The 25163-nt window shown below is 46.4% G+C and overlaps 2 protein-coding genes across 4 annotated transcripts; one reads left to right on the forward strand and one right to left on the reverse strand.

The window, feature by feature from the left end:
* The first annotated feature begins 1298 nt into the window (after positions 1-1298).
* LOC122399164 lies at positions 1299-14156 on the forward strand. Its single transcript, XM_043399617.1, has 25 exons — positions 1299-1337; positions 2075-2174; positions 2273-2388; positions 3037-3196; positions 3429-3462; positions 6452-6593; positions 6696-6875; positions 7522-7905; positions 8003-8194; positions 8252-8313; positions 8375-8563; positions 8644-8815; positions 8895-9002; positions 9074-9144; positions 9204-9330; positions 9414-9666; positions 9832-9947; positions 10060-10210; positions 10437-10571; positions 10653-10803; positions 10881-11008; positions 11094-11222; positions 11354-11866; positions 12070-13568; positions 13883-14156. Exons 1-25 carry the CDS (start codon positions 1302-1304, stop codon positions 14144-14146), a joined length of 5412 nt encoding a protein of 1803 aa, XP_043255552.1. The 5' UTR covers positions 1299-1301; the 3' UTR covers positions 14147-14156.
* Positions 14047-24855, reverse strand: LOC122399165 (ecdysone 20-monooxygenase). 3 transcript variants are annotated; one of them, XM_043399621.1, is made up of 12 exons: positions 24538-24855; positions 24276-24419; positions 20096-20239; positions 18957-19103; positions 18273-18471; positions 17888-18075; positions 17623-17821; positions 17211-17373; positions 16934-17100; positions 16772-16850; positions 16490-16687; positions 14047-14117 (listed from the first exon to the last, which is right to left on the reverse strand). In XM_043399621.1, exons 3-12 carry the CDS (start codon positions 20214-20216, stop codon positions 14103-14105), a joined length of 1476 nt encoding a protein of 491 aa, XP_043255556.1. In that variant the 5' UTR covers positions 20217-20239; positions 24276-24419; positions 24538-24855; the 3' UTR covers positions 14047-14102. The 3 variants fall into 3 exon arrangements, with proteins under 3 accessions (XP_043255556.1, XP_043255555.1, XP_043255553.1); XM_043399620.1 differs by lacking the exon at positions 14047-14117 and adding an exon at positions 15490-15624 and having other exon boundaries at positions 18957-19100; XM_043399618.1 differs by lacking the exon at positions 14047-14117 and adding an exon at positions 15490-15624.
* Positions 24856-25163: the final 308 nt, after the last annotated feature.

Below are 25163 nucleotides of genomic sequence, written 5' to 3' on the forward strand. Positions count from 1 at the left end.
TGGCCGCCACTGTACGTACGCGTCGAAACGGTTCGGGCGTTCTCGCGTGAATTTGGAAAGGTGACAGGGTCTCGAGTAAAAAAAACCAGATCGGTCTGTTTATTTTTTTCCTCGTTTCGATCACGGCCTTCCTAAGATGGCCAGTGACCGTAAATGCAGCCACGCAAGTGCGAACTTCGAGGTCGTCGGCAGGAACGATTGCAGGAAGCTCCGATGGCTTAGTACGGCCGTAGCAAGGCGTACTAGCATGAATCACTTCGACCAGCCTCTACTGGTCGTTATATTCGGAATTGTATGTACGCACGCGTAAATCCCCCTTGCCGACATTCGAATCGCCGCCACCGCCGCCGCGTCCTTTCCGCTTGTATCGAAATACAAGAATTTTCTGTTCACCGTTTCGTAATTCGAATCTCCGATTCCATGGAATCGATCGACGAACAACGCTGTGGCCCTTTCGAAATTCAACGTGAATCGAGATCGGTTCCTCGTTCTTTCGTCGATCCTATCGGATCCAACGGGATCAACGCGGAACGAAGCGACGACGTTCCGCGATCTATCGCGAAACGTCCTCACCGTGGTCCTTAATATTCGAGAATCTATTTTTAAACGTGACTAGAGGTATGTGCATGCATATGGTGACGCAATCCTATGGTCTTTCCCCCTATATTTCCCTCTCTACCGCTCTTCCTCTCCTGCCCTTTCACTCTTACTCTCTCGCACTTTTTTCCTCCTTTCGTATTCTCTCGTTCACGGTCCCATGGCAATACAACGAACGGAACGTCGATTTACTAACACGGAGACAAATTCGTTCGCTGTTATATACTATAAATTAGTCAACGAAGATACGAAATTGTAATTCAAATTTTCGTTCGTATCGCGTTTTTTCTATGTATAGTGGCACCACGGTGTGGCGTCATCGAGGTTCCATCGAAATCGTCGCACGCACGCGTTGGAAATTATGGCTACTTTTTTTGCGCTTAAAATAAATCGACGCGTAATACTTGTTCTTTTTTTTTTTTCTCCAACTACGCGATCTTAGTCATACGAACGTAGTAGGTACTTGTGCAGCCAAGTGCACGTGGATGGAGCACGATACATACGTGTTCTCAACCTAGACCTCGCTCCAGCTCTGACCCACTCCATTCGTTGCCGACAATTCAGGAGGTTTCGCGAACAGTTTGTCGGCTGAGAGAGAACCATTAACCTTCTTAGTTAGTACGAACGACGCGATTCGCGACGCGATACGATCGCTCAAACGGTTCTAGAATAACCAACTGTTTTCGCGTGTTTGTTTTCTACCTATGGATACGCTTATCGAATTTTCCTACGGACAACGAGTACGAACAACTACTTTGGCATCTTTGTTATTTCGTGTCTACGTTAACTGGGTCCATTTTCACCCATTCAATCCGTTCGTTACAGAATCGTACACTTTTAATAATTATCGTACATGTATAGATTTGGAAAAATAAAAATAAAAATAAAAATTCATCTACTAGAATGCGGAATAACGAAAATTATATTTGGGTCAAAATGGACCCCGTCTCCGGTGGATATGCGACCTTTGTTTAACAAGATTTATGGTACATCTCGCGAACAACGTTCGCTATCAAGTACAAGAAAAGTTCAGTGCCCGTTATGAAACGTTAAATGGCGTTTGATTTTCTTATACCTGTTTCCACGTTGGCTCGCCTTAACGGAGTACATTAAGAATTACACGACGCGACGCCCTGACATTTTCTCTCGCGCCTCGCACCAACGCCGTTAAACGGTAGAGCGTCTATTTATTCAATCGTTCTTTCGATCCTCCGATCAGGATCGTCTTTAGAAATTACAAAATCAAGCTTGCAAAATACTATTCACGAATAACGAATGACAAATTTTTAATCGAACTTTTAATAACTAACGATTTTCAAATCGTTCGAAAGAAAATATTTTCAGTTGCAGGGGTCGATTAGAATCTAAAAATTGACTCGTTACTCGCGGATTAGAAATAAAATTTGCCCAACTCCGCCTATCAATTTCATTGTCGATTGACAATTCCGTACTTTTCTCATTGTTTCGTTTGTTTCAGACTCGGAGGACGGTTTACACAAATGCGGTCAATATGGATTCCCACGTTGGTCTCGACTATATCGTTGACAATCCCGATTACTGCGTCAAGCTTGCCTCGGGTAAATCATTCGACGTCCTCGCGTAGTTCGAATCGAAAATTGTCGGACGTAATTCGGCGCCTTTATCACTGATCGACGCGTTTCTCGTTAAATTTCAGCGTTGGACACCGCCTGTCCCTCAGTGAAGAAACAAGTGGTGGAATTGCTATCCGCGCTATGCGTTTACAGTCAAGATGGGAGGCAGAGGGCCATCGATACCCTTCACGCGTATCAGGTGATGGACCGCGACGTGCTTCCTTGCATTTTAAGCGCGAAACTCGAACGAAGACGTTGAACAGCTTCGAAACGCGACGTTCCTATACCCGTCCCGTCCCGTCCCGTTGTAGCACGGAGACGCGTGGCGGCGGTGCTAAGCTTGGATAAAAGTCACGGTTCAAGGTCTTCCTCCGACAAACAAAAGAATGATCTACACCGTAACGCTCCTGCAGAGTTACATTCGCGACATACTAGCCGCGCGACGCACGCTGATCGATTCCATAAAGTCTAGGTGCACGAAATCTACGTTATATTCGTACTGCGTTTATTTAAAATATATATATTTGCATCTATCTAGGTTCACGAAATCGACCATCGTACGACGGCGACTTGAACATTACGAACCATGCGTTTTATCGCGGCGCAATTTGTCGCGTTAATCATCTGTTAAATACGAACCACCTCGAGTCTTATCGAATATTCGAGTTACGACGAGCGCAAACATAATTCCTGCAACGATGCTAGTTGCGTCCGCGATAAGAGTTTACAAAGACTCTTCCCGTTGGAAGTGTCGAAACGTTGGTCCAGTCAATATGGGACAGATTTTTTCAAATAGCTTATATCAAGTTTAAAGAAGAAGAAGTAACAATTTTCCGAAACGTTACAGGAAAGAAAAGGAGAACGGTATCGATTACGAATCGTGGTCGACGAGCTTGAAAAGGCAACCGCCGAGGATTATCGGACGGCACTATTGGCTTTCATAAATTGCTTGGTCATCTCCACGCCAGTGCTGAAGGATCGCATACGAATTCGCAACGAGTTCATCGGTTAGTACAGTAACTTTTTAAACCACGGTTGGGCAAAATGCTTATGTATTTCGAACAACGGACAGAAGATGAAGTTGGTCCGTAGCGTTGCACGAGCGTACGCTGCCACCTTGACGATTATTAGAACTTTGACGATCGAATGTTTGCATTATGGGCGGCGGCAGCGTACGCGGATTAAACGACTTTGGAAAAGCGACGATCGAGAAGCCCACACTATTGTTTTCCCTTCCAGGTCTGAAGCTCCTCCCGATCCTGAACGAGCTGCGGTGAGTACTCTACGACGACCCGGATTCACGACATTAACTGATTAACACCTTAACATTGTTGAATAATAAATAATAATGAACGTTACGAAAGGGCGCCTTATTGTACCCACACCTTCTCATTTGCACCTAATGCAACGTTAATGTCGCGCATGCATCGAGCGTCGTACGCAGCCAGCCGGGGACTATTAGGCAATTACATGTTCAAGGATTGGTTAACCAACGAATGAACCATTCATTCAGCCTATGCAACGCGCAACAATTGCATGCACTAATAAAAAAATAATCATCATCGTTGCGCGCGACTCCCATACGACGCATCTTTGCTCCACGAGACTAATAATTAATTAACAGTTCAGAATCCATTTCTTTAACACGTTCGACAATTTTAAAACAAATGTATATTCTATCGATTAAAAAGAAAACACGTATCGCCGGAGTATCGAACATTTCTTTCGAATTTTCCGACGCCTCTAACGGGTTGTTAACAAACATGCTGGTTCTCGATCGCCACCTTGCACACGTTCCCTTTTACAATATTTCGTGCGCGTTATCGTCGCGATACCGTTCGTTGTTGTGTAAACAATAGCCGGTCAACGAAAGGAAAAGAGAGGAACGCGCCGGAAATACGGATGGAACGACAAGTATTTCGGACGAATCACGACGCACCGAACGTTTTATAGCTTTCTTTGGGCCTCCGTTTAAATCACTCTCTACAGAAATAGTACGATCTGTCATTCCTCCGCGGGATGACGGACGTGCAAACTATTCTTGAACGAGCAAAACTATTCGAACAAGTCGCTTTAAATATCGTCCGGAGGAATTGTCTGTTGGAATTCACGATACGAAGGAATATCGATACATATCTTGTATCCGTTTGACGTCGCTCGACGCTTCAACTATTTACGATTTTAGCGTCGAAGCACTCGATCGATGCATAAATACATTTCCTTGATAATTATGCTCGACGCGTAGTGTTTTAACGTTCGAAGGCCATGAAAGAAAACTCGAAACGGTCGAGGCAAAAGTTTCGCTACGAGGAGAATGTCAAGGATACGACACTGGGGATCCGTGGCACCATTCGCCCGCGAAATAGAAGCACGCAAAGTACCGATTTTTCTTTTTCCTCTCGTTCCCCTGCGTCTTCCCGAATTCTCGGCAACGTTAACCCCTTAACGCTCTTACACACGGAGCGGCGTACTAAAAAACTTTAAACCTGCTCCCGATACAAAACAGTCTACTGGGTTCCTTTTTACAAAATAACAAAAGGGGCCTAAAAATTGCGTGTCTAGACCGGGATAGCCCCTTAGCCCCTTAAGGGGTTAATCGAAACCGAGAATCCGGGGAGAGAGAAAAAGGCAGCGGGCGTCGGCGAAAGAAAGAGGGGAAAAGATCCGTGGAAAGAACCTTGGTGCGAAACGGACGAGAACACGGAAAGGAAAAAAGGGAAAAGGGAAAAGCGAAAGAGGGAACTCGAAGGGAGAGAGAAAAGCCCGAATTAACTCTTCGCGCGCGATGCACCTGCAGCTGCAACTCTGCTCTCGACTGGAGCGATCAGTGCGATGCTCCACCGATCACGAGACTGCTGTTCCTAGCCATTGACGACATTCCACCGACTTCTCAACGAAACCGAGAACAAATTCGTGCCGATCGGATCGTTTGCATCCTTGCGCCGCGCCACGCATCCACGGTTAACCCGATTGCGTTAGTGTCTTCTGGTAATTATCGACGTCGACAGATATATCCTAGCAGAAAAAAAGAAAAAAAGCAAAATGAATGGTGCGCAGTGAAAAGTGTTGGTTCTCAGTTTTATTAGCCCGGGGAATTTTTCAACGGCAACGGCAACGGCGACGACGACGACGACGACGACGACGACGACGACGACGACGACGACGACGACGACGACGACGACTTTGTTCCCCTCGGTGGGGCGCAAGATCGATGACACGGTCGGACAACCGCAAAGACAGCGACTATTTTCGGGTGTGCATCGTGGAGAGAGAAATCGTGTTTGAAACGCGACTGGAGTTCACCACGTATACGTGTAAAACTCGTCTACTGGGTGTCCGGAGAAGGCGATGCGAAATTTTAGAGGCTCGTTGACGTAAACCCGGGAAATCGGTTGCTTCGATCGGACGTTAACTGCCTTTGACAAATACTAAAAATGTGTACGTTTGGAAATACCGACGAACATTCTCTTACTTGTGGTGTAAGTCAGAAATTGTCACCAAACTCTTCGATTCGTACCACTCTTTTGTTTGTAGCTAACAATAAGCTTAACGCGTTCCTCCCCTTATACGCGAGATCGTCATATCGAGTATTATGACAAACACGTATGGCACTCCTACTTCGTAAGAATCACCGGATGATAACGGATCGAACGCTCTAAACGGAAACGATGCTAATTCATGGTACACCATCGACACTCCTCTTTTACGGATCGAACGGACAGAACACGCGAGGAAAAGTTTAAGGAAAACGGCCGGAAGAAAATGTGTCGCGCGTCACCGGTAAAATCAAGAAAATTTGAAAACACAGTGGTCCAAATCGCCAAAGAAACCCAAAGTTTAATCTAACCAGAAACAGATTGCTGTTAGTAAATGTCCACCCACCACGGAAGACGATTCTCGTGTTCGCGTTTACCTCAAACCTTGATACATTTTGTCTATGTGAACTCTAATAAGGGAGGTATGTAAATATAGTATACATCATTGTTATTAAGATAGAAAATTCCATGTATCGTGTTGGGTTGGACATCCAGCGACAGGTAATCTACTCTGAAATTGTACAAAAGTAGGTTTCGACTCGCTAGATCGATGATTTGGATCACCGGACGCCGATGAGGGACAGAGAGGGAAAGGGGGTGAAGCTAGAGCAGAGAAATTGAAATTCTAGAAAAGACATGTGCCGCGAGTGGGACGGAAATAGAACGAAGAACCGCGTAAAGGTTTAAAATGAAGCCAGATCAGGAAGGTGACGATTGTTCTTGCAGGAAGAGTCACGCTCCGGATCTCAGAGTGCAGCTAGACGTGTTCGACGATCAACGAGAGACCGACGAAGAATTGTCGAATCACGGACCGCCGGGAATCGATCTTTCCTCTCACGTGGACGTGTTTTACGCGATTCTCGGACAAGTAAGGACTGTTTTGACGATTGATAAGCGGCGACCCGACTATTCGGTCGGCGCTCGTTCTATTTTAAAAGCGATCGATAAAGTCGAGACGCGTGTACTTCAGATCGCAGACACCCCGCAAGAAATACCATTCTTGAGCATTCTTCAACATCTGCTGCGCCTGGATCCGAAAGACGCCGCCAGCGATCTAGCATGGGACACGGCCGAGACGCTGGTGCATAGAGCGACGCTTTTAGAAAACCGCGAGGACGCCACCAAATTACTGCGATCGCCTAGTCTACAGGTAAATTCTAACGCTCCTTGTTTCTCTTTCCTTTATACTTGTTCTCGTAGAGATATCGCAGTTTAAAACGAGCAGCGAAGTTGGAGCGTTTCGGGGATCGACTTACGGTCCCATACTTTCTCCCCTATCGCGTAATCGTAGACTCGTCGTAGTTTCGGGCTCGCGTAACGATTACGTCAGATTGTTAAAAATTTCACGCAAGTTTCTCGCACGATTGTTCAATATCGTCTGCCTAACGCGAACCGACGCAACGCTTGCCAACACGTTTCGCGCTTTTACTTTTCACCGGACGCGCGACGAAGAAAAAAACCGAACAAACCCGTGACGGGATCGCTTTTAAAAGTCTATATTATACCAAACCGTACGTTGTCCCCTTTTAACTCTCGAGTACTTGATACATCTACCGTCTTCATCGCTACCATTTATGCGCTTTTTCAGTCTTTCAGAGTAACCCATCGTCGAGTAATCGTTTTTCTTATAGTACCTTCTTCGTTTTTATGGTGCTTCTTCTTCTGGTTCCGATCGTTGGTTATCGTAGTATCGTTCCAGGCAAAAGTAGTTAAAGTAAATCTGAAAAATATTTTAGCGTTAGGGGGGTAGGTAAGCAAAATATTAAGTACCGAATAGAATAATGTTTGTTTCGCAGACGAATCTATGCTGCCACTGTCGGGGCACCGATCAGACGTGCGGAACGTCTCGAAAAGCGTCGTTGCCGGTGAACAATTCGTCACCTTCGCCACCTTTGCCACCTCCGCCACCGCCTCCCGATCCTCCGGCAGCCGCCTCCTCGAGCCAAGGCCGCATTTTGCCGCCGCCTCCGCCTCCGCCGCTCTTCGCCGCCAACGCGACGCACGCCGATGCATCGATGGAACCGCCGCCCATCCCACCGCCGCTCCACGTGCTGCCCGTCGCGCGGGCGCCCACCCCCGACCCGCCGAATAATCACGCGAGGCTGCTGCCGCAACAGGAAATACCCACCCCCAAGGCAAAAATGAAAACGATCAACTGGAACAAGATACCTAATCACAAAGTAGGTACTCCTACCACCCTATACCTATTAAGCAGAGTAACAGAAAATTAGTGGCAGAAGCCAGCCGACCAAGTATTCCAATCTTTGTCACGCGCAGGTGATCGGAAAACGAAACATTTGGTCATTGGTCGCCAACGATCATCAAAACTCTCCCATGGCGGACATAGACTGGGCGGAAATGGAAGGTCTGTTCTGTCAGCAAATGCCGCCAATGTTACCCGCCGCCTCGTGTTTCTCCTCCTACGGAAACAGCTCCGACGCTGACAGACGACGAAGAGAACCGACCGAGGTGAGCTTGCTTCTTTTTAGATCGGTTTCGATTTCACCGATTTATCAAATATTTCAGATCGCGCTTCTGGACGGCAAGAGGAGCTTGAACGTCAACATATTTCTCAAACAGTTTCGAAGGTAAGCATCACCGCCGTCGCTGCGTCGACGCGATACGTTTCAATAAAAATGTGAGTCGTAGCTCGAACGAGGACATAATTCAGCTGATAAAGGAAGGTGGTCACGACGACATCGGTGCGGAAAAGTTACGCGGTCTCCTCAAGATACTGCCCGAAGTGGACGAGCTGGAAATGCTCAAAAGCTTCGACGGGGACAAGTCGAAGCTCGGAAACGCCGAGAAGTTTTTCCTGCAACTCGTCCAAGTACCAAAGTATGAGGCAATCAAATTTTGCTTTGTCGTTCGATAAGAATTCGCTCGGTTAATTTTACCTCGTCTTCGTTCCTCGAAAGCTACAAGCTACGTATAGAGTGTATGTTGCTGAAGGAAGAATTCGCTGCCAACATGGGCTACCTAGAACCTAGCATCAACTCTATGATCCTCGCCGGTGAGGATCTAATGACGAATAAGCCGCTCCAGGAGGTGCTATACATGGTTCTGGTCGCTGGGAATTTTCTAAACTCGGTACAAAAGATCGTTTTGGCTTTCTGAAACAATTACACAAAGAGAGAGCGATCGATTAATAATTTAATATCACACACAGGGTGGATATGCCGGAAACGCCGCTGGAGTGAAGCTATCCTCTTTGCAAAAGTTGACCGAAATCCGAGCGAACAAACCAGGAATGAATCTCATACATTACGTGGCTTTGGTAAAGTACACTCTATTCCGTAACGTTCACGCGACTCTCGGTTTCACGTTTATGAATATTTTGTTTGGCAGCAAGCCGAGAGGAAACGGAAGGACTTGTTGAACTTCGCCAAGAGCATGAACACGCTGGAAGCTGCCACGAAGTAAGTTTGCTTTCGTACAGCGAACCAAGTTTCGATCTAAAGTGAATTGTAACTTACAGGACCACGACCGAGCAGCTAAACAACGAGTTCAACGCCCTCGACACGAAGATCAAGAAAATCAAGGCTCAGATTCAGCTTCCTTCCACGGAGATCGACATACAGGAACAAATGGCTCAGTTTCTACAGGTACGCGAACCATTTTTAGACTAACCTTCTAACTTTCGGTCCCGACAATGGAAACGAGACTTTTGATATTCCCTGTTCCACAGATGGCGGAACAGGAGATGAGCCAGTTGAAAGGGGACATGGAGGAGCTGGAGACCGTAAGGCGATCGCTCGCGGAATTCTTTTGCGAAGACTCGAACACGTTCAAGATCGAAGAGTGCTTCAAGATATTCCATCAATTCTGTCAGAAGTTCAACCAGGCTGTCGCGGAGAACGAAAGGCGAAGAATTCAGGAGGAACAAGTCCTGGCGAGGCGCAAACAACGAGAAGAACAACTTTTAGCTAAAAAACGATTCCGTACGTCGATACATTTTTTAATTTTTTTCTTTCCTACGCGTGCCACTTTAGTTCAGGATAAAAGAGCCAATTTTACTTGCATACCGAACGATCATTAACAATGCGATAAGTAAAATAAGGTGACGATAAATAGATCTTTCGTTTATTACCGTGCGTGTTTTATAGTAACGAATCAAGCCGAGACGCCAGCCTCTGAATCCGAATGCAACCTAATCGATTACGGCCTCTTCGATCTCCATACCGGTTTACCTCAAAGAAATTATAGTCGTAACGATGCCAAGGTAAGCGCTCCCGTCTATTTCTTGCGTATCGAAGAAAGTACCGCGGCGCTCGCCGCGCTTAATTATACTTTTTAAACGGACGGACCACACGCCCTTTCTTTTTTCCATGCAGATCAAAAGATTGCAAAACGGAGTAGTCACGTCGGACGAAGACGTCTCCAACGCCGGATCGCCGAGCATTCGACGTCGCTTGGGCTCCTGTTCCGGCGGTACCGGCGGTACCGGCGATCAACTATCTACCAAAGAAGAAATCTACTCTCCAGGTCTTATCCTCGAATCTTCTGTCCTAAGACCGATGTATTTTCACGCTTGCATCTTACGCGGTAGTCGACAAGGATCTAAAATAAGAGTCGAAATGTCGCGTTAGAGATCTTGTTTGGAAAGTTGATTAGAAATACGTACCTTCCTACCTATTTAATCAGACAATATTATAGGAATTATTTGCCGTCATCCCGTTCCATAATCGATAATAATACTTTCTCCGTACAGATGTAACGCCAAACGGCACCCTCCGTCGTCGCAGAAGTCGAATACCCTGCGAAGACGACGACGGTAACCTGATGGACTTTTTGAGGACGTCGGGACAAGACAATACTCGTGAAAGGAAGTCCTGGGGTAGCCTAGGTACAATAGTTGGACCAGTTAATGACTCGTGTTATAATAATTCGGGCATAGAATTTGATACGTTAACCGATTGTTGAACAGATCGGTCGTGGGCCCGAAGAGCTCGCGGTCAATCTCGCAGGAGCGATCTACTGAACGCAGACTTTTCGGCGGACCGAGAGAGGGCGAGTTCCCCGTCGCCTCTGGTGGAAAACAAACCCTTCTTGCAAGAGGAAGAAACAAAACCTGCCGGGTAAGACGTAACGATCGCGGAGAGATAATCGGCGAATAAATAAACGAATGAAATGTGTGTACGCGTGTTAAAAACAGAAAAGCATGGAGACAGAAGATCGAGGCGTGGTTGTCGGAAAACGAGAAAGAAGATCGTGCGGGTGAAGAACTGAAAAGAAAAGCGAGACAGTTGCACCAAGCTAATCGACGGTCCTTCGAAGACTCGGGTAAGCAAAACGCGTATCGTTACCGTGAAATGGCACGACGAAGCGTTCCCTTTTTAATTCGATCCTCGTGACATTACGTGCACAGAAAGTGAAGGCAAGACGAATACCCCGAACGAAGGTAATTCCACGCACGAAGTTTACGACTCGGAAGTTTACGACTGGCGGCCGTCGGTCGAAAAAACGGACGTGATGCGCACGATGGAAGCTATAGAAGGTTACTTGCACCATTTCGCATCCTTCGACGCGTCGACTCTGTCCCTCTTGTGTGGACAGTGAACGCGACGATCAGATTTATCGCGAGAGAATTTACTAGAGAGAAACTGACTCATTTTTGGTTCGTTTCAGAAGCCGAAACGCATCCGTCCCAAAAGGACAAATCTCCTTGGCGGAAGTCTAGCTTGAACGTACCAAATAGTATGGAAGAGACTGACCCACGTTATTCCCGTAGGCTAAGATCAAGACTCAGCGCAGAAAATATCCTCACCTCCGGTACGTTGCAGTCGATCAAAGAGGAGGACAGAAAGAAGAACAAGATCAACGATACCGCCAACACGGATCCTCAGGACGAGCTGACGATTTATCTGCGGCAACCGTACAGCAACACCCAAGTCTCCGCGACGCGACGATTTTCCAAGTACAAGCGAGGCGCGGATGAAGAGAAAATCAGCGACAAAATCGAGATCGACTCGGACAATATCGAAACTCCGCCGGCGACTAGAAAGCTGTTCAGTCCGCCGAAGGAAGTGAAGCCGGTCGAGAAAGAGCCGTGCAAGAGGGAACGTTGCAACGGCTCGTTCCAAAGTCGCGATCTCAAGAACACGGTCGCGAGAAACACGAGTAACACAGACTTCGGTACGGGTAAGTCGTTAAATATCTAAATTACATTTATTATATGGCCGGAGCTTGTTGTTTGGGCGTCGATAGAGCCGGGTACTTTAAACGTACATCTGAAAATGAAATATTTTATTTGTTGAAAAGATTCTTTAAAATAGCAATTTACTCGAAGGTTACTAAAACGTACCTGAACCAGCTGAGAATCGTCGACGCCGCTTTCGTTTCAGGTAACTTTGATCGGTACTCGGCGACGAGGAGAACACGGAGGTATAAAAAGGTGCAACAAGACTCGTTGACGGCGGAAAAGGAGGCTAAGCAGGAGGTCGCGAGTACGGAGCCGTTCGAGGATAAACCGGCCCAACGTCCTCACACTTTGCCGTTGTCCGAGGAGAGTCACGACGAGGACGCGATGCTTCGCGTCTGGCAAGACAAGCTGAAGCGTCGCGAGGCGTCGTCGTTCGACATCGAGGCCGCGCTGGCGGACATAGCCCGTTCCGGCGAGGATCTTCAACGGTTATCGAGGCCCGTCGCGTTGACGCACAGAAGCTCGAGGCTTCCGGTCAGCCAGCCACCGCCGGTCCTCGCGGTGACCAACACGGTCCTCAGCCCGGTGATGCAGGAGTCGCGACCACGAGAACCGTCCGTGACGGTTCTCGCCGAGAGAGCCGTGACCAGTCGGGAACGACAACGAAGCATGATCGACCCTAGTCAGGTGAAGGAGGCGATAAGGTTGACGAACAATCCACCCAGTCAGGTGAATCAAATTCAAAACGGAACTAGCCCGTCGTCGCGAGACCAGACCGATCTGGTCGACGCTCCGAAACGCCACGACGCGTACGAGGATCTGACCGGTGTTCCGGAGACAAAACGCATGGAGCACTCGAGTCGAAACGAGATCAGAATCGAGCGGGGTGAACCACCGGTGTCGGACGCCTCGGTGTTCCGCGGCAGATTCGTTCCCGACATTTGCGTCACCTCCTCGTCCTCCCCGGGCAAAGGTCGGGACCAAGAGATGAACGACGAGGGATTCGAGGAGACGCAGAGTCTAGTTTCCGAGACGTTGAGCCAGGAAACGTCGTCCGGCAATTACGAGACGGACACGCACGACTCGACGCGATGTTCGCCGGCCGAGCTACGCTACACTGGAAACGACGCCGATCGTGCGCGCCCCGTCGCCGGAAACGACCGCGACAAGTCGGACGGCCACGCGAAAAAGTCGATCGACAAAACGCTCGAGTCATCGATCAAAGGGTTCGAGAAACGCGCGAGCTCGATGAGAAAGACTGGCGAGAAGAAGACCAGCTTTCTACCGAAGCGAACCAACAGTTTGAAACGGGACCCTGCGCCTGGGAAAACGGAGACCACTGCGCAACGGAACGCGAACGCAACGTTCCAGTCGATCAATCCGTCGAGGAACGAGGTGGAACGCTCCGGTTCGAGAAGCAGTCTCAGAAGCTCGCGAAGCTCTTTGAACAGCGCCACCTCGGTGAACACTGTGCGGAACTTGGTCCCGAATCACGCTCGTCTTCGGACTTACACGTCCGCTATTTGCGCCCTCACCAACGATCTCAGGAAGAGCCCGTCAAACACTCCGTTGCCGCCGAAAAATATTGAGAAACGTCGAATTAATCCGCGCTCCACCGTCACCAGGATACCCGCTAGCAGAAGCAGCAGTAGCGGAAGCAGCGTCGGTCCAGCTGCGAGAACAGTTCGGAAATCTCTTGGGGTGAGTCCATGCACGACATATTCAGTCCCTGTCAGTTCTTCTACCGGTGGCTCGAGTCAAGTCTCAACGTTATCTGAAATTAGTAATAAGACTTGGAGTCGGTTCTAGCCTTATCGGGTGTGTTGTAATACGTATTCCAAGTTAAGAGAATCTTGTAACTCTTGATAGCTTTTAGGAGTCGTCTTGAAACTCTTCGAGTTCTTGATTGTCTTGAAAGTGTTGAGAACGTAGATAACTGTACATCTCGTTTGATGTCTCAAGTACACGCGAGTAAATCTTCGAGTTGTTGAGATGGGCGACCATGATGTTTTCAGGTGTCGAGCGAGGCGCAAAAGGGGAACAAAGGACGAACGATTGGCTCGCGCAGCAGCAGCAGCAGCGGAAGCGGCAGTATCGTCGGACATCAAACGGTTTCTTTGAATCGTTCGGTCGCCGATAAAGCACCGGTTACGAAAAGCAAGTTGATCCATCCTCGAGCCGTAACCAGAAACCACGGTTTCATGAGACCGACGGCGGCGAGCGTGAACAAAGGCTCTATACCGAATCTTCCTAGAAGCATCAAAAGTTTGGTCAAGTGATTCGTTCGCCAGAAAATAATCGATGCGTCGCAGTACCCTAGAACAATTCTGTGCCCTTCGCTCGACGCACGTCAAACAGAAAATGTCGACTGATCCATCTCCACTTCATCCACAATTTAGAGCAATTTTGTTACACTCGTGCTGTTAACGCGTTGCGTGCGTTTAAGCAGAACAAATATCATTTCCGTTAAGGGTTGTGGCGTTCAACAGCCTCGACAAACTAATCGTTTTTAAAATTAACTTGGTTACATTAACATAAGTTACATAGTGGCATTATACCTGCAGACACACGCAACCGTAGATGTGTCGGACGCGCTTGTACGATCGATCGATTGCTCGTTCGCGATCTACCGCGTCGCAAAATCGACGATCTTCGATGGAAGATGTATGCAACGCCGCATCGTACGTGGGACCGGCGAATAAAAAAAAAAACCTTCGAGTCCCGATTACGTTTGTATCGGTTCGCAGTCCAAGTCTCTTATAATTTATGTCGAATTTAGCTAGTACGTTTAATCAATAATTCCTTCCACTCCCTTAGAATACAGTTTCAAATATGTAATATATAAGTGTACTAACTAAGCGTGTACGACATATGTAAGTTTCATCGATGATAGTACGCATGTTGTAGACCACGATCACTTAGTAAATTAACGAACTAAATAAATGTAATTTAATTTTGTTCAAAAAAAGGATGCACCAGAAATGGGGGCGGTCTCGAAATAAAGAAAGGATGATTAAAAACATTGTCGGGGCAGGTGATTTACTTACCGAGACTAGTAAACGATTTCACATACTCTCGCCACCGAGTTTCGACCGCGTTTATCATTACATGTATATTCAACAAATAATATCTACATATATTATACACTGCATAAAAAAGAAACGTTCTGCCGCGTGGTTGTTACCAGTTTCATCCACAGGCCGCTTCGAGTCATTTTTCGGAAGCGTTATTCGATTCCGAGAGACATTAGTAACCGAGGGAAAAGGTAATTTTTCCAACCGATATAAACGATCGATTTAATAACGTAAACGTAACACCGAGCAACAACTCGTAGTCATCTTCTTACGCGCCCGATCGGTAAACGTATTATTTCATCGTTTTAACTTCGGTAAGAGAGGAACGAAACAAAACGATCTCTAGTGACGCGCAAGCAATTAAATATAAATACTAGAATATCTGTGCGTAACGATAAATATCTTTAACGGACGAACAAACTTACTTTCAACGAATTAAACATGTTACAAAACAATGTAAACGTAAAATAACAACCGGACATTGAACAACGAAACCTTCGAGAGAATTTCGAGGAATTAAATAAGCGTTTAATCTCTCATCGACGGAACGTGCACGAACAACGAGGTTATATTGTCTAAGAACGATCACGGAATCCAAGGAGCACCGGACTCTGCGGTGCTAAGATGAATTCAAATTGTAAACCAAGGTCCTCGTCCACAACAATCTCAAATTCCCGTATAATCTATGAGAAGACAAAATATCTTGGTGTACAGGGTGTTATGTAACGTAACACGCTGTACCTGCTCCAGTGGAGGACAAAAGACTTATCGTAGCAAGGTTGTTAAGAAGGACGTCAATGGAAACGGCCATTCTTTTATTCGAGGATCATCCAAGGAATAGGACACTTTTATCGGCGTCTAAGGATCAGAATCGAATAATAGAACACGACGCAGACAAAAGATAATATCGTAGAACTAGAGTACAAAGAAAATTTGTGTTAAAATTAATTAAGCAAATGTCAAGGACGTACCTTTATATGGAAAACTGGCATGGAAGTAAATGTGTTAACGGGTGGGACAGGTCCTGTAGGAGTATTTCTCTAGTCTGCCGATTGTTTGGGCTTAAATAAGCTGGATTTTTATATCCGGAACCACTCGGACTATGCGACAGATTGAGAAATTGGTTATTTCAAGCGGTTGTTATAAAATTAGAAATATTAGTGGGAAACAAAATCAAATAGGGTATATATAAATATTCATTGTTTTTGTCCCCTGTCCACCATTGAAATAGATACAACATGGTTTTGTTCCTCAAGGTAGAGACAAAGTCATAGCACAATCGAGTAGAGGTTATGTTTTTGTATACAACTGGTTAGAAGATAAAAAAAGTTGATAGAAAATAAATAATATTGTTCTATGAGTTTTGTTCTCGCCTTGTACATAGTACAGAGTGTCGAGAAATGTATGATTACGATCAGCATAGGTGAATTCTAACCCTCGATCGGTGAATGTTTGTCAAGTTGCAAGAAAACTAACCTTGGCCTCGAAATTCAATTCTTAACACTAGGTACACAATTGGACGGGAATAAAAATTCGATGGACACGAACCTTTGCCAGAATAAGCTGCAATGCAAGTTCCACGAAACGTTTACCCGGGCATATCCTTCTACCGGTTCCGAAAGGCGCGACCAACAATGGCGAATGCGGCGTGACAGGCTTCAGCCATCTATCGGGCAAATAATTGGCGGCATCTTTGAAATTCTCTTCGTTCAAACCGGCGATCCAAGTATGCAAAATAACCACTGTCTGGAAACGTTAAGAGGCGTCAGACGATAATATTTTGCCCTTCGATTTTAAGCAAACGATACGTTTGAGAAATATCTCACTCACTCCCGCGGTAAGATGATATCCGCTTAGCTCAATGGGTTCGTCCAAAATGCGAGCGACACAAGTTGTCGTGGGAATTACTCTAAACGCAAAACAGCAATGCAGCAGAGCCGCGTTACGCGACGATGCGACGAAAGGAATGTTTCAATGAACGGTAATACGCACCGAAACGATTCGGTGATGCAGGCACGCAGATACTTGGCTTTCCGTAAATCCTCGATCGTTAGATCGCAGCCAGGTGGCGCCAACGAGCACGCCTCCTCGTACAGATCGGCTTGCACCTTTGGATTGCGCCCGATCAAATCGAACAGAAACACCAGAGTGTTGCCGAGCTGCACGCGACGGATACCACGAAAGGATACGAATTAGAAAAATAATCTTTAAAAGGATATTACAACGGTTTTAAGGAGCTGCTTGAAACGCGAGATCGTGGCTGGCTTACCGTGTGAATGCCTGCCGCTATGAAGTCTACGATGGCCGCCTTTTTGTCTCGCACGTCGAGACTCTTTTGCCGTAGAATCGACTGAAAGATCGCTTCCACCGATTCGTCTTTAGCATCGTCGCGCTTCTCCTGTATCGTAGCGTCGACGATGTCTGAAATTATACTGAACGACGCGACGCCCCGGCACTTGTTAGCGACAATGGCTAATCGTATGTGTATGCACAGTTCACTTTTTACGATTCATCCCCCCGAAAGGAATGGATTGGTACCACTTTTCGAAAGATTATTTATTTATCTTCCGTTCTCTTTCTTAGTATTATAAATGAATGTTCTGGTTCGGTTCGGAAGTGAACTGTGCATTATTCTACCCCACGATTTCCTCGTGTTTCTGGAAATACGCGCGAACACGTACTTGTATATAGCGTCCTCGCTCTCGATCAGCTGTTTGTAAGCGGACGTTGGCAGCCACTTCCAAAGCGGCAAGCCGTAAAAGGCGTCGCGCGATGCGGTGAAGTGAACCCGGACAGCTTCCGCTAATCTCATCGTGACCGAGCTGTTAGAATCCGGCTTGAGGAAACCGAGATGACGTCCCAAGATCAGCGTGCAGGTACCTAAAGCGAAAGAGCAGAGGGTAACGGTACCGCCGATCGATCATCGGTTACGATTCCAAAGCTTACTTTCGAGTCCCATTTTGTAGGCGAGTTCTTCGAAACCCGCCACTTTGTGCCCCGTCCTTCGTCGACGAATTAAATCGATGAACGAGTCGGCGACGATGTTGAGCGCTGGGAAGAAGCCAAGGACGGTACTGGCCCCGGTCAGCTCTGACGTAAGAGCGGTCCGAAGATCGTGCCACGCTTGCCCCTGTCTATCGAGTCGCATGTTCGTTTAAATTTTTTACATCGACCGGAATTCTCGTCGAGGCTTACGTCAGAGCCGCGAGCCGCGAGCCGCGAGCCGCGAGCCGCGAGCCGCGAATCGGGGATGAACCGACGCGCGGAGATTGCACAGTTTTTCGCGGTCTACTAAAATACGCGTGAACCGTGGATCGGGGCAACTACTCACTCGTTGACTAAACCAAGGTTCGTGTAACGATCGCGACGACTGCGACGGTAGTGGGATATGACCTCCTGCGGAGGACGAAGCGGGTATCTCGAGCTTCGTTTGAAGACGGCTTCGATGTCGCGTCGGGAAAACACCGAGATCACGGGGAAGTTCCATAATGCCTCTTCTTTGCACACCGGCCCGTATCGTTGATTCAGATCTATTCTTCAATGATAAACGACACGCTATGTTAAAACATTATTTACGGAAAGACACTTGTAGCGAGTGCAACAACAAATGTAGATACAAAGCTAGAAAGCCAATAGATTACAACAGTCTATGTTTTCTTGGGACATCGGTGACGACTACGTTTATGCATACGTTTACTATACGAAATACCCTATACGATACGTATCAACGTTCAAGTAAAACGTGCTGGCTCTTTTCAAGAAACAAATATAACATATTATTAATAGCTGTTAACAGTTGTAGCCGTCCATGTTTTATCTCGGTTCGCAACCGGTTTCTGTTCCACGTGTTTGTCGCTTAAAGAAAGATCTCACGATCGGATTGCTTTGCATTTATAATTATCTCCGTCCGTTATTTTTATCCTCTTAATCCAGATTAATTACGAAACTCTTGCCACAAACTTTCTCGAACATTGTCGAAAATAAGGGGACCGACAACGATGGCCAAACTTCTTACCTTTGTAAGCATCGTGAACCTTATTCAGTCGATAGTATCCGAAACAAGAAAATATCCACCTGGTTCCAAGGATCGGTAGAGAATAGGGTCCTGGTACGTCCGACACCGTTTGAAATTTTCTTTGCTGTTTCTCTTGGACGGTGGCTGCTGTTGCAAAAAAAAACAACATACTATTAAATGTTGTTAAGAGACAGGTGGGGAAAAAAGTAACTGTTAATTTAGTTCGCCACGAGTTCAGGAAAGAATCCGATTTCTACGTCGGCGAGCGAGAGCTTTACGCTCGAACCTTAAGGTTTCTTCTCGACGAGCGCAAGAAAGTCGTTTCTAAGGTTGAAGGACGCGATTACAGGCGCGACCTTGTCGCGCATAACCACGAGCTCTCCACGCTTAGAAAGGGGACCGTGACCGTACACGCGACGTCGCTCGCTTCAAATTGAAGGTCGCCTCGAACACCTCCTCTCTCTCTATAAAGTACAATTTCCTTGCTTTCTTTCCTTTTGTACCGTCTCGAACGCGCCGCTACGAAGAAAGGAAGGAAGGAAGCAAGGAAGAAAGGAAGCAAGGAAGCAAGGAAGCAAGGAAACAAGGAAGGAAGAAAGGGAGGAAGGAAGGAAGCCTTCCGTGGCCCGCCGTCTATTAATCCTATTTCACAAAGAGACGCAGAATTTTGTCCCTATTAAGATACTTATTTACGCTGGTTCACGCCTGGACCATGACATTGACACTGACATTTACCGATTAACTTTCCTAGATGTTTTAATTGCCGGTCGCTTATGGCTCTCGAGATAAACGACGATAAAGCATATACGGCGAGAAACAGGAACGAATAAAGCCCGTAGACTTGAACGAATCTAATCTTCGGTAACTCATTAAGAACACGAACAGAAATAAAATATATACATATGTACATACATATGTATTTCATAATTCTTCCGATAGTGGATATAATTGAGACACAATATCCAAGAATACTTTGAGGCGATACTGCAACGCAACCCGCAATAACGGAATATTATTTGCTTTATATGTACTATATTTTAATGCGCTTCCTCAATCATTCGTTGACCGAAGAAACTCCAAACTCCCGCGTCCTACGGTCTCTACACCACGTGTGCTTGCAACACCAGAACAAAACCCACCGTTTGTCTTGTGACAGGTTCCGGTCCAGAACCACCAGGCAGGTCGATAGCCGGTGGCAAGTATCAATATCGCCAAGAGCGCCGCTGCGATAACTTCGAACCAGGCGCTCGAAAGTAACATCTTGAAACGCTACGCCGGAACTCCTACGAAAACGAAAATTATTAGGACACGTCGGGTGTTGCCACTACATATGTATTTACAGACATTCGCGGCACATCGAGAAATTCGAAGATCGGAAAGATTTCTCGCGAATCAACCGTAAAAATGAATCTTTTACTCGAGAATAATTCACAATTAGTCCAAGCGACAAATACAACGCGTGTATAGCAGATGCGTGAAATGCGAACAGCGTACCTATGTAAGTACATGGAGGGTCGAGGCGAAAGTCATAAATCATAGATAGGTGGTTTTATCCAGAGCGCGGAGGAACACGTACGAAACAGGAAATTGATAGAGTCGGTTCTTGTAGTTCGATTTGCGAGCGATACACGCTTGATACAAGATGCAGAAGAAGCCAACCGTGATCGATAAAATCAGCCGTGACCAGAACATGGGCACGACTTTCGAACGATCAACGGAAAGTAAACAATCTCGGTTGCAACAAATAAATTAAAATTTATCTACGGATCTTTTGGCTATTTAATTTAATTATTTTGCACAATTTTTTAAACGACTATCGTCCATGTAGGTACGTGACCAGAAGAGCTTCTCTAGAACCGTTGGAATATTAAAGCGTTTGCAACACCTCTGGTAGGCGCATACATTGTATACGTACGCCTACGCGTGTACGACGAGAAGGCAGCACACAACCGCGGATAATAAAGGACGAAAAAATGTCACGGCGGGTGCGTGGCTTCCTCTGCATCTACTCGAGGTTGACTGACTGCCCCAGTGTTATTTACGGACCGCGTTTCTTTTATTTGCAACGCGTCGATAACGCGTGTCGTCGTCGCCGATGACCCCGGTGCTCTCGCGGCGACTCTAATCTCCGAGCTGTTACACGCGTCGAGGAGCAACCGCTCGATCCCGTATAACATCTAATTGCGGCACGTATATCTAATTAGGGGACCACGTACGCGGTGATATCGTGCAGTGAAAATACGCGTAAAATTGCGAGCCCTCGGACGATCGAACGGCGCGGCGCGGCGTGGCGCGGCGTGGCGCGGCGTGGCGCGGCGTGGCGCGGCGTGGCGCAGCGCGGGAAATCGGGAAACAAATATTTTCGTTCCACATAAAAGGCGATTACAAGCCTCCGAGATTCTCTAATACCGAGTTATACTCGTGCACGCGTTCTAGAAAAAGAAACAATGGCGAGTCCTATTTGCTAAATTTAGTAATTTACAATCGATTCTACGGATGCAATTAATTGTTCTAATAAATCCTCTGTAACTTAACACGAGTCGCGTAACCATTATCTATCGAGTCTGACTTAATTCTGTTGTCGATACGACCTACAAACAGTTGACATTGCAAAGTGGTGCCAATAGAACCAACTTTGAAACGGTACACCCTGTATGCTTCTATACAGAGGTATGGCAATGAAGATAACCACGTGTCTGTGGGTAATTGTGTGCCAAGATAATGAAACGGCACTGTCATCGCTGTCTAGTCTAATAGCAAACAAAGATTAACTTTGGTAAGAGAAACAACAAAGAAATTCAAAGTTTGGAGGTTACAGAGATGTGAAAATGGATCTTTGGATCGTTAGAAAACGGATGGACAGTACTTGGCGTATGGGGTTTACCTCGTGTTACATTATTTTCAGCTTAACGACTATTCCACGCGCCAATTAAACGAACGAGTCCCTAAGAGATAACCGATAGATATTCTCTCTATGTATATCATCCGTAACGGCAACTTGTTGCCACGGTGTAATCTCTTCTTCGCCACTCGTTAACGACAATTACCGGTCGACAAGCACCGGTGTAAATACGAAAATCCGTCGTATAATTTCAATGTTTAAACGCCGTACAACGAGCCGCGTTACAACGTTACGTAAATCTCGATTCGTTCCCGTAATAAACGTGAGCCGAGAAAGTTAAACGCCTGTTATCTTATTAGCGCGACGTATTTGTCGGTCAATCGAATATTTACGTTCCATCGCACGCAGTTTAACTATGTTCTACATTACAACCGCACGTGACACGTGGTTAAGAGGTAAGACCAATGTAAATCCTGAAATAAAGCGTTTTTTTTGCGATTTTTTTTTTTCTTTCGCTATACTCGTGTAGATTAAGAGAAAATTTTTTGTTTTTCCGTCAGTTGCACTGCGTGCCGCAGACCGCCTAAAATTCAAAACACGCCCCGAGAGAATTGTACTATTTTTGAATAAGTATTTTTTTTTTAACACTTAACGACACGAATATCATTATCCTCTTAGTTTTCCATCCATCGAAAAAAAAAAAACGCAAAAAAAGGCTTTATTTCTGGTTTTTACAGTGATCTTACCCCTTAATTACAACCAACTTGCAGACGTATTCGGACAATAGAGCACCTTCAACTTCAACTATGTATATGCTGGTTAATTATGCGTAAAATGAACTGAATACTGGCTTCAAAATCTGCTGTTTGCCATAGTATCGTTCCTCGATGACTCCTCTTCGAAAATCTTTTGCAAACGTTAAACGCTTCGTTCTATTTGCTTTGCTGATATATTGCTAATATATACGGCTTCTTAATCCCTGCAATAACAAGACTTGTTTTATTACATAGACTACCAAAAGGAGGAGAGTACTTTGTACCCGGTAAATTAAATCTATAATGTCGAAAAATAATTTTATATTTGTAATGTATGCTAAGATAAAAAAAAGAATATTCCTGGTCGCATTGTGCAAGTGGCCCGATTCTATATTCGTCTTTAAATCTGTCGACGATGTCTGCTACCGTGCTTTTTTTAAATTTAACATAACAGCAGTCCGACGATACGATCTTCCCCTTTCGCGATGAAGAATTGCGAGTTAGCGTAAACTAAACGAACAGTTCTCACTTTCGCAATGCATTATCACGAACGACGATACAGTGTGTTCCTTGATCCGTGTATTTTACGTTGGAATAATTCGATAAAAAAAAGAATTACTAATTATAATTAAAAGTTATCAATCTTATTCGAAATCCATAAATATTAAGTAGTTGAATCGATTTTGCCCAACGATTTCGAAACAGAACTCGATAACCGTCGTTTGGACCCTGTGTTCTAATTCTGTAAACACTTGCCCATAGCATTTCACGCACGAGTCGTTGAAGCACTGTCGGATTAATTGAAATGGGATTTTCCAATAACTATGGAAGTATAATGTCTCGAGAAACGGCGAGAAACGAATGGAAGACCCGCAATTAAAGCGACTAAACTTCCCTTCCGCATTACATCCCACTCCCGCTTACGTACTTTCATGCTCCGCTATAGTTTTGATTTTCTTTCGTTTTGTTACCATTATACAGACGCGTAAATAAATCCGCTACACTGCACCGCGTACCTGTTAAACGAAAGTAACGGCACATAGGAAAAGCTCCATGTATTTATCATCGACGAAGAAACGAACGAACGAACGAACGAACGAACGAACGAACGAACGAACGAACGAACGAACGAACGAACGAACGAACGAACGAACGAACGAACGAACGAACGAACGAACGAACGAACGAACGAACGAACGAACGAACGATCGATCGATGGATGAAAAATTTCATCGATTCGAACAACCGCTTTGTTCGATTTAACATAATCATTCCCACGGTTTGGGGTGTATACCTCGGTTTGCCGCTAGCACACGTGCTCGTGCTCGCGCGACTCGCATTAACACGCCTGCCATGCCAATTTTCCCTGTTCAACGATATATTCTTGACGTTTGTTCAAGTTACAGCACGACGGATAAAAGTATTCGCGATGCTACCATACTGACGCTAGATTCGACCTAACCGCGTTTCGATCTAACCGTAAAGATACGTTCAAAGCGGTCACAGATGACCGCCGCGGTAGTAAACACGATAACCTCTACGCAAAGATCCATGCCAAATAATTTCTCTTCGCGCGAATGTAAAGCAACGTCCGAAGAAGATAACGTCCGAAGAGAGATTGAACCCGGAAATACGAACGATCCCGTCGAACTCGCGTGCTCGTATCACACAGGTGGGCAGACGATCGACCGGTAAACAAAAACGAAACGTTCTTGTACTTACGGAGGGTGAACGTAGCCGAGGGACAGTTAAAAAGAGACACCAAACGTCGCCCGTGGCCGTCGTTGTCACTGACGATGATGGGTAGCAATGGTAACGGCAGTGACGATGATGGTGGTGGTGGTGGCGGCGGCGGCGGTGAAGGCGCTGGTGGTGGTGATGGTAGAGGTGGTAGCACCGGCGTTAAAGTCAACCGTGACCGATAAGAAGATGAAGAGAAATTCGACTTGGTAATATTCGGAAATTTCGCGCTTGCGGTTATTACCGTTGACCGTTTCGCGACTGTTGTCCGCTGCCAAAGAAGAACTGCGGCGCCGGACAGGAAAAAGGAGAAACACGAGATGCAGAGAGAGGATCAACCTCGAGCAATCGTGTGCTCGGCAATTTGCGAGCGAGCCAGCAAAGGTTCGCACGCCGGCGACGAGTACGCCCCGATGGTACGGAACCAGACGAGGCGAGACAACCGATACGAAACGAGCATTAATTGCCGTTAATCGATGTATCGGTCCAACCGTTGATAGATCTCGATTCGATCAATCGAGCGGTCGCGCGCGCGCCGGGCAAACGAACAGGGCTCCGTGCTTCGTCGTTTCCTTTAAACTTGCAAGTAGACGACGGAAAGAAGCTCTGGGAGCGGATACCGCAAGCCCGGTCCGTCACCGTTCCGCGGCGACGCTCGGAGACGAACTCTCTTATCTCCTTGTCCTCTGTTTACATGCTCCGCCGGACTACGGCCACGGACAGGCCGAATCATCGTCGGAGGGGTTAGCTCGGAATGGTGGGGATTCGAACCGAGAACGAACGCGACACGCTCGGTAGATGGCGCGATACAACATTGCGGTTATGGTTGCGGTTCACCTGGCGAACGAATTTCACCCACCTTCAACCGTA

The sequence above is a fragment of the Colletes gigas genome, unplaced genomic scaffold (assembly GCF_013123115.1).
Source record: "Colletes gigas isolate AHSC1104 unplaced genomic scaffold, ASM1312311v1 Colletes_gigas_Sc00012, whole genome shotgun sequence".
Classification (NCBI taxonomy): Eukaryota; Metazoa; Arthropoda; class Insecta; order Hymenoptera; family Colletidae; genus Colletes; species Colletes gigas.

Bases quoted from the DNA above. Each gene is read 5' to 3' on its own strand.
- LOC122399164 (XM_043399617.1), top strand. From the start codon at position 1,302: ATGGATACGCTTATCGAATTTTCCTACGGACAACGA. The intron at 10,211-10,436 runs GTCTTATCCTCG...TTCTCCGTACAG, and splicing joins AGAAGAAATCTACTCTCCAG to ATGTAACGCCAAACGGCACC. The intron at 10,804-10,880 runs GTAAGACGTAAC...TGTTAAAAACAG, and splicing joins GAAGAAACAAAACCTGCCGG to AAAAGCATGGAGACAGAAGA.
- LOC122399165 (XM_043399618.1), bottom strand. From the start codon at position 20,216: ATGTTACTTTCGAGCGCCTGGTTCGAAGTTATCGCAGCGGCGCTCTTG. The intron at 18,472-18,956 runs GTAAGAAGTTTG...ATTGAAGAATAG, and splicing joins GGTTCACGATGCTTACAAAG to ATCTGAATCAACGATACGGG. The intron at 17,822-17,887 runs GTAAGCTTTGGA...CTTTCGCTTTAG, and splicing joins CTACAAAATGGGACTCGAAA to GTACCTGCACGCTGATCTTG.